At 26.4% G+C, this 12,658-nt stretch overlaps 1 protein-coding gene across 1 annotated transcript in view; it reads right to left on the reverse strand.

Annotated features, from left to right (window-relative positions):
- LOC132926342 (uncharacterized) overlaps window positions 1-12,658 on the reverse strand; it is a 157,545-nt gene that overhangs the window by 25,686 nt on the left and 119,201 nt on the right. The window contains exons 7-8 of the mRNA XM_060990693.1: window positions 11,831-12,192; window positions 512-710 (exon numbers count right to left, since the gene is read on the reverse strand). Coding sequence (XP_060846676.1) covers window positions 512-710; window positions 11,831-12,192 — 561 coding nt within the window. The remainder of the gene's footprint in view (window positions 1-511; window positions 711-11,830; window positions 12,193-12,658) is intronic.

Below are 12,658 nucleotides of genomic sequence, written 5' to 3' on the forward strand. Positions count from 1 at the left end.
AAGTGTATTTATCAAAGTCAGCACTCAGCAGATTACCTGGTTTTTATTATGATCAGTTACGCATACGAATCCCTAAGTGTAGGGTAAGGCAATGTTTATTTAAAATATTATAAGCCATTGTAGTATATGTGTGAAACGTAAGTTATTGAGTTGTGTAATTCCAATCCTAAGGACTATGCTAATAATTAATATGTCCGACAGCTTATAACGTAGAAAACTAGTTAATAATTATTTTAATCATAGAATTGAAATTTAGTAAAATCGATTAAGAAAAAAAAAATTTAAAAGGAAATTTAAAAAATTGCCAGGTATAATTGTTTAGATATAATTATCTAAACATATGTATAATGACATACTTATTACATTACTTGTTTATTATATATTATTCTAATGGCTTAAAACTAATTTAAAAATTATATTTTATATTCCAGTACTATTATATCACATTAAATATCTATATTGATATAATAGATATCCAGGTACTCTATATAATATGTTATTAATAACTTACATTGAACATCCAATGTTATTTTGGTTTCGACGTAATGGCGGTCAAATGTTTTGATGACCGGATTGTATGCATGACAAACTAAAGTTGATTCATTGTCATCATTTTCATTAATAACTGCAGATTTTGGACCCCAAAGTACGAAACTTAGAATACTTGTGGTCACGACCAATTCATCTTTGTCAGTCACTATTTCTGGCGTCTACATGGAAAACAAACATAATATATTATTCGATTACATCTACCTACTTAATATCAATTAAACACATATTTTTTGATTGTTGTTATTTAAGTAAAATGTAGCTAGGTACCTCATACAAATAAGGACAAAGGGTGGCAAGTTAATTAAAATAATTAGCTCAAGTTAAGTTAAGATTATACAAGATCGACGAGTTAGAAATTAACAGTTAATTGTTAAATTATTTGAATTGAATTTTATAAGTTATAAGTTAATATTGAAAATAATATTAACTAAACTCAGTTTAAAAAACAGTTTATCTACTTTGTTTAATTATTATGTGGATTGTGGATCAAATAAAGAGTGACCGCGTTAATTCTAGCTAAATTCCTAAATTACAATAAACAATTTTATTTAATTTTTATCGTAATGTACAGTGTACACAGTTGAATATTTGAATTCTATGTTATGGGATTATTTTAATTATAATATTTATTTACGTATAAAACCATCAAATTTTCAATTTTTTTTAAACTTGATTATTCTAAATCAATTAGGAACTAGGAAAAGCTAGGTTATTAACATGACCACTAAATTCATAAGTTGATTAGAAAATTAACATCTAAATTGTAGTTAAAATGTTTTTAAAAAAGTAACTTTCTAACTATAGTTAATACACATCTGCATAAAGATAATACTGAACAAAAATAAAATAGAAGACCTTCATTTTTTTTTCAGAAATTGTATGTATCTGTATATAAATAACAATACAACAAAAATGCAATTCAATGAAAATAATAAATATAAGGAACTATTAGGTTTACGTAATTTTGACGAGTGTTTCAAAATGATATTGGCCATAAGATAAGTATATGTACTGCATATAGGTAATATAAAAACTTGTAAATGTAAAAATCAAATAATGATACCTATTAGTTATGTTGATTGTCGGTAAATTAATATTAAAATATGGAATCATGTCACCGTCATGTTTGATTTTTGAAATTATGAACTACCAATCATCTGTCTAACAATTAATATTGTGTCTTGATAGTGAAAATCATTTTTTTATTTACCAAGAGTACCTATACATTTTTCATATCATAATTTTTTTTACGTGAAATATTAAAGCCAAACGATGTGTAAAACATTTTTTGAATTAAAATTATATAAAGCTACTTATTCATATTATGAATAAAACATAATATACGCGCAATATATTGTTAACCATTGATGCTTATGTAATGTAATTATTATTTAATATTTCTGAAACAGCATCGAAGAACAAAATTAATATCATATTAAAAGTTCAAATATATAGAACAAGTATAAATTGAAAGACATACAAAAGAAATTCATCGGGTAAACTTTTCCTTTGCTATTAAAACTTATGTTTTTGAACTTAGAAAATAATAAACCATCAAATATACTTTAAGCATGAAGGCAATTTCGTAATATGCAGGTGTCAACCATATAGTAAATATACCAAAATAAATACAACTTGTATGATATAATATATAAATTATAAATATTACCCTAATGTTTTTGTAATGCTTGTAAATTATACTGTCATGATATAACTTTTGATACATATTTATGTTGTCCAACGTAATATTCCTATTTATTTATGGATTACCCTTGAATTAACAGTATGATAATATATTATTATAATGCAGTATATTTTTTTTAATTCGTATAATCGTTTAATAAGTTTGTCGGAGTGAAAATATTTAACATGACTTTAAATTTTTTTACGAACATGTTTTTAAATATTTTTTTTATTCGACTTATAGCTTCAAAAACGATAGCTATCAACTATATTTACAATTATTTAGTTTATTTTTTCTTAATATCATCTAAATTGAATTCCTATAATTCAATTTGTCGAGTTGCAGTCTAAAAATTTCATATAATTGATCTGAAATGTATTTTTTTATTCTTTACTGAAAGAACTCGTAATGAAGACATTACATAATATGTTTGTAGGTATTTAATAATATGATGTTCAACTGTTCAACTCTGGAGTTCCGAATAATAGACATATAGCGGGTAAGTTTATAAATATTATAATATATTGCCCCGCAATTGTTTTATTTCTGGTGAATATAGTCCGATATTTTTAGAGTAGTAATTATTGTTCGTGTTAATTCATTGGACTTCTGGTATTGTATTTTTCCAATGTTTTTCCCATGCAAGTTGACAGATTGTATTGATTTGAATTTTTTATACCAGTGAAAATATTTTCACTGAACTAATAATAATAAAAGTATGCAATATATTCGAATAATATATGTATAGTTTATGGTTACAGTAATTGATTCATTTGTTCTTTATTACATAGAAATTTCTATATTATATAGAAAAATATTTTTTGTGAAACATCGAGTAGGTAGGTAGTTGTTCCTTTGATGCAGCATAACTTGATTTCCTTACAAGAGAAATATTTCGGGGAGGTAAGTTAAAGTAAGGAATTCAAATTGAATAAAAGTAAAGTTATTAATAAAGTAATATTTGTTTTCATTTTTTTTTCTATCTGATAACGGTGACCCACTTTTAAAATTAAAATGTTACCCATGGGTTTTTGTTGTCCCGAAGAAAAATAAAAGTCAAATCATTGATAATTTCGGTCCTGTTTGGGGAGATTTTATGCATAAACGGAAAAGTTCAATTTCGTATGTGATACAGAAATATTATTATTTTATAATTTAAACCACAATACAGTTGTATTTATCTTTACCGCTAGTAAAGTATACTTCGCCGTGGCCGCGCGCGCTGGTACTATATTATGAAAATACAATAAAAACACGTATATAATACGAACTCCGTTTTCCCGTCGCCATCACCGCAGAAACTCTAAAAACTTGTTCTTTATTTATTCACAGTCCGTCGACAAACATAATACACAACAAAGTTATATATACACTCGCTATACACGACTACTACTACTACTACTACTACTACTACTACATGGGCGACGGCGGCGGCAACGTAGGCGTAGGGCTAGCCGAGGTGGCATTGCGGGCGGGCGGGCGGGCAATGAATATACATATATGTTTTTCTCTGCTGCTACTGCTGCTGCTGCTGCTGCATAGTAGGTTTGTTTGTTCAGGCCCCCTCGTCTTTTGTTGTATACGTTTTTCGTTACCGCCTCTGAGTTTTCCCGTAGAAGTATTATTGTTATTACTATTATTATTTGTTTACACCAACCCGTAAAACTCGCCAAAAACTACACAGTATTTCTACTGCCGCTGTTGATTCGTTCGTTAAAAATGTTCGTATTTGTCTTAATATTATACAAAGTTTGAAAGCTTACTGTAATGCACACACGCTCGCGCGTATACACACCGCGCACGTATAGGTGCATATCATGTATACATCATTTATACGCGCGTCCACACTCGCCGGATGTTTGCTCGCGCGTACGCCTTGTACTTACGTATACTTACTTACTTGTGCGCAATACTTTATACGTTTTCCCGAATGCTTACTTTTTGCTTAGGCAACACACAACTTTACATTACCCGTTCGGCGTGCCACGCCAGCGAAAAACATGTTTGTTTTAAGCGGTGATCATCCGATGAATACTCGGCCGTGGCGCGTTTATCGTGTGTTTATTCGGATTGTTAGGTCGTCTCTCGTGGACCGACCGACTCTGCAAACATCGTATTTTTTTTTTTTTTTTTTGTTCGTTCGTGTTGTTATTGTGTCTTGAACAGTACTTATACTCGCGAACCGCAACAATTCACTTTGGTTTACACAACGTATACATAACGTCTTTATCGGTATAATAGTGTGTAGAACGCATTACTGTGTATACAATAATTCCGTATCATATGATATATATAGTAGCATCATCAATATTGTAATAATATGTACTCGTTGTTTAATATTCTTGCTTCGTAATTTTCATCGGTTTTTCGTATAACCGTTATTACGTTTAACGGCACAACGAATTTCTTTTAAGGCTATTTTTAGCATATTTTTCTTCGCGGTTATGTTTACATCTAATTCTTTTGATGAATATTATATAATATGATACATCTGAATATTTGCTGATGTCATAAAACTACACACGATTTAGTATTGTGACGCCGAATTTAATTTTTACTTTTACGACAAAATCGATATGTATATTTTTGGTAAATTATTGATTGCATGCCTTTATTATTTGTGGAAAATTGAAAAATTGTATCGTATTGTCCATTGTGTGAAGTCAACTGTCAAGAATAGACGCAAATACAGTATACACTTAATGGAGTTAAATGTCCTTACGAATATTTACCGGATACTTATAACGTTGACAGAAGACATTTAATTTCTTAGAATCAAAGCTATAAGCACGCATCTTATCTGGATAATCCCAAAATTGTGATTTTTTGATTAAATGATTAAGTGGTGTGTGTTTCTAAACAATACCGTATCTTAAGATAAATATGTTTTATCGATATTTATACATACAAGTAAATCAGTGTACTTATGTGGGTTTTGTGGAGAGCTGTGCGATGATGATGTATTATATTAATGTATATATTTTTGAAAGTGTGTGGTTATGAGTGTTATGACGACCGCCACTATATAACGCCCGGCAATCCTGCACGTACTTCGTTTAACACGCTATAGCCCTATAGATATAATATTTTCTTTTTGTTCATAATACATACCTACCAGATTTATTATATCCATATTTATATAATAAACTTCGTAATCGCAATCGTTATAAATATTATTATATTTTATTTTGAGTTTTGAGTTTTGACAATAATCAATATTAACATAAGTATTTATTATGGTTATAGCATCTTTGTCAGTGGAATATAGGTATACAATACATCATTAATATATTAAAAGGAAGAGGGTAAATTGGGAAACCCCTAAATCTATGTAAAAGAAATATACGTTTATAACATTTATAATGCTCCACTCCCGAAAAAGGAAAAAGTTTTTTTTAATTATTATCACTATTCTTTAACTTTATTTTTTTAATCAAACAACGTATTGAACATAAGACCTATATATACGTACATATCATTTAAGAAAACAGAAATGCCATTAGTGTATGAAAAAATAATTTTTTCTGAGATTCAAGTCTATCTAATTTAAAGGGGTAGTTATGTGAAAATTTTAAAAGTTAAAATTGCAAAGAATAAATAGCAAAAATAAAAATCGCGAAACGTTTTAAACTTTTAACAGCAAAAGTAATAAATAATAATTAGTAATTTTTTTTCAAAGTAATATTTATTTCTTTTCTAAGACTGAACTTCAGAATTGCAGACACTTTAACATTAAAGACAACAACAATAATAATAATAATACACGGACAATAAATTATAGACAATATTCCATATTATGTTTTCTAGTTCATCCCTATTTCCGTAAGTAGTAAATAATAAAAATATTACACGTACATTATATACAAAAAAATTAACACACTATTTAAATTTTATATGATACATAATATGTATTATGTCAATATTTTTTATGTTGTTATAGTTCTCTTATTTTCGTATTTGATTTCAAAAACAATACAGGCACAATATATATAAATTTTAATTTTAATTCTTTTAGCTATATAAATTAATTTCATAATAATTAAAAAATATTAACATACGATATAAATAAAGAATATGTGTACCATTTATATATTAAAATATAACGATTTGAATATGACTTGTAGAATACTGATTCTATGACTCAGAGTCTCAGATCATGAATGGATTATTATTATGCAATTCAAGGCCCGAAAGTACAAAAAAAACACGAAATTGTGATTATTTTTATCAGGTGTAGGTAATAACAAAACACACGTCATTTTTTTACAATAATAATCATTATATATATAAATAATTTCCCACTTTTTGCTGTTTATTTTCTCAATTTTAACTAGCACCCTAGCTGTTTATGCAATTATATAATGCTATCATGATATTTAGCTGTCACGGTTGCAACTAAGTATTGCGTTCGTTGTATTGCTATATAATCATCGTGTGAATATAATTTAACAAGTCATGGGGAGATCGGTGATTAGAACTTGTGTGTATAATAAACTATATATATAAACTATTTAGAGTTAAGTTGTGCTATATCAATTTGAAACTCACTTATGCATGTATTATATGTAGTATGTGAGTTAAGTATAATGAAATAACTGCATATTTTGTTTATGAATATGAACAATAATTTTATGTCTTTAAATTTTTTCTAAAAAGCATTATTTCAAAACATTTCTTCGACCCACAGCACCTCTTGAATACGCTCCCAATCTTTGTCACAGAAATAATGCTAAATATCAAAACGCGTAAATATTTTGAAATCATTGATCATTGTTGGTACTGATAACAACAGCAATGGCGAATGTTTACGGTGACAGCAACAATAACATATTTGTGTTTTGAAATGACTATTCTACTACTACCTATTCCAGTTCCAACGTCACAGTTACAACAATGATTGATAATAAATTACCGAATATATTATTTAATACAGAGAATTTAGAAAGCTTATTATTTATTTTAGATTGTGGCTATATTTGGTTAGAAATCTAAAATGATATAGCACATAATCACTCAAAGCTAAGTTGAATTGAGTTGATTTAATAAATCAATTTAGCATTCCATCCAAATATCCATTTCAAAAATTAAATGTTTTCACATTTTATCATATCATACCGAAAACGATTATTATACTAAAACTTAGCATTAATAATTTAAATATTATTTTTAGTTTAAATTATTTTAATGGGGATAATATTATAGTAATTTATCACCTAATTGAAGTAGTATGGTAAAACCTACTTTTAATTTGTATTCGTTTGGAAAATAATAATACGTGTAATTCGTAAATTAAATTAAACTATTAATTTATAGTTTAAAATAATGAAAAATGTGTTAAATCCAAGTACGACTGTTATCTATGAGCCCAAAAGAAACAAATGCCACTCAAATGTGAAAATGTATACAACTTATATACACAGAAAATATTACCTTATCAAACAACTCAATGGGGCAAACAAATGTGCGTTGTCGTATTGTGGAAACTCAAGCCGAGTATAGATATAATAATATAATGTAGAGTAAAAAATAAATTAACGAAAAAAATACTTTTTTTAGTACAATTATTTAGTACTTAGAATATTTAAATCATAAGTATTCTTTATCTATCGACCAATTATTAAATAATTCCTTACCGTTATGTATTTTACGTGGGTTTCAATGTAGAATAATATTGTTTATTTTAACTACGCAGTTAATGTCCAAAAGTTTTTTTTGAGATGGTTAAATAATTAAATTATGAAATAAAATTTCTTGGTATGCTGTGTAGTTATAGATTTTAAAAATATATTGAAAATATATTTTATAATGTCTAATAAATATTTTCTATGGCATTTTTTTCATCCCTCTTCTAAAACAAATGATCATAGATAAAATAAAACTCCATTGTTATGAAACCAAACACTTCTTGAATATCTCAGTATAAAATAAAATAAACTCACATCTTTTTATTACTTAAAATAATGAATTTTACATTATATGTATACAGAAAAACTCATTAATATTTACACATCCAATGCATTATACCATCTGTCTGAATAAACAGTAATGTTTATTCAAATATGGTTGAATTGGTATTTGGTGGCATATTTACACAATCATGTGAGTCATCATTTGATTAACGTATAATATAAGTAATTATATCAGTTAGAATACAAATGACAAGGTATTTAGTAATCAAATCTGTTATCTATTAAAATACAGAATATATGAATAAAAAACATTTAAAAATGATTCATTTTATTAGTAATTATGTTGTTCAGTACCTATCTAAAACATAAATTTAAAAGTTTTCAAAACATTTTATTCTTTGTAATTCGAAGTAATTCCCGTCATGTGGTAAATCATTTACAATGACCCGTAATAATGCTACACATTTTTCTACCCACTCAACTATAATGTTCTAATATCCCGATAAGCGGAAATCGAGTAAAATTATTAGCAAGGGCTAAAAATTTAAAAAAATCTAAAAACATTTATGTAAAAATTAACCATGTATACACTATCACCAAAATTAATAAATTAATTTGTACTTAAAAATTCATTCAACTTTCAATATAAATACTTTTTTACTTGAAAATATAATATTTTACATTTAAATGTAATATTTCTTATTGATTATAACTTCAAAAATATTAATTTTTTAATATATAAATATTTTAAAATCAGCCAAGAGTCAAAAACACTGCCTTGCAACAAAATAGATGGCATACATTTTATTTTTACTCAAATTTAAATTTTATACTTAAGTTTCTCTTAAAATGAAATATTTAAATTTTGTACGTTATAAAAGAAAATAAATTACCACTACTTAATAAATGTGCAAGCTGACAACACTATGGGTCTTTTACATACGTGGACCACAGGGACGAGGTCTCACTATACCACCACTTATACGGGCTATAGCTATTGTTTTAAAATACTACTCTTAAACCCAAATCACTTTACACTTATCTCGTTTCTATGTTTTCGTAGTGTTTTACCTAATAATTACATTTAAAATATTTTATCAAGTGTACAAAATTACCATACAGTCATACAGTGACTTGTAAAGGTAAACCATAAAACTGTTGATGTGTAAACTTAATGAGTTCACTCATCAACAGTTTACTATTTACCTAATATTACATTGTATCAGTGAGAGCAATATTAATTAATGCCTGCTAGTTAAATACAAATGTATATACATACAAACTTTTTAATTTTTCTAAAATAATGTAAAGTTTTCAATCAATAGGTAACAAATGTTATTCATTCTATAGTCAACGACGTAATACGTTTCATTTAATACAATCGTTATTAAATAATTATTTATATCAGTACTCACTGCTCAGTATATTATGCTGTTTTATATATTTTTTTTCGATTTGACAAATGATTTTTTTAAATATGTTTTAGAAAACTGGTAGTTATATTTTATCATTTTATAAATAAAATCGAAATAATAGTCATTGTTGTCAAACTGCATAGTATTGTGTCAGAGAGGCAAACTGTTAATTTTTAGAACAAATACAAATATCGGCGATGATGCTGAAATACATTAATTGATGAATTAACTGAGTTATAGTGGTCCGCTATTGTTTTTGATCATTATTCATTAGCTAGAACTGTGTGTTTATAATAGAACGATAATAATAATAATAATAGTAATTTTAGATATGGAAGTGGTTGTATTGGGTAAACATTCTGTATTTTGTAACAATCGATAAAATAAAATATGTCATATAATATTAATTTGTAAATAGTACATTCACATATATGTATATACTTCTCTATTTTTCTGTACTTTTCTATGTAAAATCATAAAGGATAAATAAATTACTTTGGGATTAAAATACAGAGAATCAATTTAAAAAAAAAAAAATTATAATTCCTTGAATTTCCATAATTATTTTAGAAATAATATGTTTCATTGGTTTTATGATCCATTTATTGCATTGGGGTAGGCAATTCTGAATAGCCGTAGGGATTGATGCGATAGTATTTTATAATAAAAACAATTTCGATCAAAAACTGTAATATTTTCTATGGATAATATCTACATGCATGTATATTATAAAAAAAAATATTAATGAATTTCCATATTTGTAATTTTTTATAAGTGTATACAACTCTTATTGTACCTATATCATTTCAACTGATAATCGATTTTATCATCCGCTGATAATTTTTTCAATTGAATATGATTGTAACCTACCAATGGGAAAAATAACAAAAACGTCTGTAAAAGTGTAAGTATATTTACTTTTTCAACGTTTTTTTTTAGCGACAATTTTAACTAAATGATAATGTTACGTTCATCGTATAAAATAAAAATGTTATGGAATCAATTAAATAAAAAATATTACAAACGGAAATGTAAATAATATATTTTTGTAATCATCATAAGTTTTGATTTTGTGAATAGTCAATGACGATAACGCCAAATACGAAAATTTAAATAATACTAATAAATTTTGATTCGATCATTTTTATTTAATATTAATATGTTAAAAATATTTTTAAGGAGAATTTTTCAAATTGTTTAATATTATTAGTGCATCAAATCGTATTTTTAAATTAATGTTTCCTGTTTTAAGAGCATTGAAATCCACGCCCTAATCATAACCGATAAATATCTTTCTTATTTAATTTATTATTTTTAGTGTGCGATCAAATAGATATATTAGGTACATATTCAATAATTATTTAACTATAATGGATATGGATAAGCTATTATTATATAAATATAATGTACAAATTCTAAAATTAATTAAATACATATTTATATATTATACTTCATATTAAGGTAATATTTCATTAATTCATTAAATAAAGATATCTATACAAGCACTTTTAGTAAATATAATTTTTTGAAATACGGTATAATAGACCACGTTAATATACAGTTTAAAATAATAAAAATAATAATAATAATAATAATAATAATACGGCTTTATGTTATGTCAAACCAAGACATTGTTGTTTTGAGGAGTCGATTTTCGTTGAAAAAATACTGCTTGCCATTAAATTTCCAAAAAAATAAATACTGTTGAATAATATTGCTGTCCATTGCACAATTAATTTTATTTTAAAAACATATTATGATATTTAGGCGTCGACCATTGCATTATATTATATTTAACGTGACGTATTTTTCCACTATAGGACGATTATAATAATTATGTGTTTTGTGTGCAAAATATAATATCGAATGTGTATAAAGTATTTCTTAGTTTCGATCATTGTTATAGAAATATAACGTATAATAATTATCAGTATAGCGTATTTTATACGTTATATAACAATATTTCATTCGCACAAGTGACACATTTCAATTTTAAACGGTTAGGTGTAGGTACCTACTCACTGACATAGTTATAAATATATACATGTAAAAAAAAAATGTTTTAGCGATGGCTATGTTTAAGTTCAGTATGCCTATCGTACTATTATAAAATATGTATATATATATATATAATATATATAAATATATAATATAGGTAGGTATTATAGGTAAGTACATGTATTTATTTAATAAGCCAATAATGATTAATTGCCTTCGTGTATAATTCGTTCAATTGTATTAACGCAACAGTAATAAATATTTTTTCTTACTTGTTGTGTTTTCACTATGCCGGAGATTTTACTTTCTGAAATCGCCGGCGTACCACCTCGTTGTTTTTCCAATAAGACCATCAGGGACGATACATCCAACGTACGAGTGGAATTTATCGATTGACTAACGTTAAAGCGTTGATTGTTTTTTAATAGATACCATTCGATTTTAGCCAATGGTCGAGATCCTTTGGAACGACACTCGGCTTGATACACCCGGTCGGCTCTTATTGTATATTTCTTGTAACCAACTGTGTCTTCTGACGGAAACACTTCATTTTTTTCAATCCCGTGGCTTTCATTACTTTTCAAATGATTTTTGTATTCTTTTATTGATATGATTTGTACTTCGGTAGGTATCACTGTAAAAAAAAAAAATTAGATTAGTTATCCACATCAACCATAGTATAATATAAATAGAATTGTTTAAAATCTGTACCTAAGTATTCAATTTATACGAGACAATATTATTACTTAGCATTGATATATTAAAATATAAATCGAAAAAAAAAATAACGAATATTTACAATATGATTACAATAGATAAATTTATTTCGATTAAAGTACTATCATAAGTGTTGCATACATATAAGTAGTATTGTACATTTGATGGTGAAATATATGAAATAATTATCAAATATATAGTTGCCTATCCCTCGAAGGATAATATGTCATTATTTTGAAATATATAGGTATACCTATATGTATGTCCAAAAAGGATAGATTTATAAGCTGAATAATACTATACGATGAATGTTATCAGCATTTTCCGACGCTTCACAACGTGTGCCGTTAATGATTACCACGATTATGAATCACAGTTTACCA

The sequence above is a fragment of the Rhopalosiphum padi genome, chromosome 3, assembly GCF_020882245.1.
Source record: "Rhopalosiphum padi isolate XX-2018 chromosome 3, ASM2088224v1, whole genome shotgun sequence".
Lineage (NCBI taxonomy): Eukaryota > Metazoa > Arthropoda > Insecta > Hemiptera > Aphididae > Rhopalosiphum > Rhopalosiphum padi.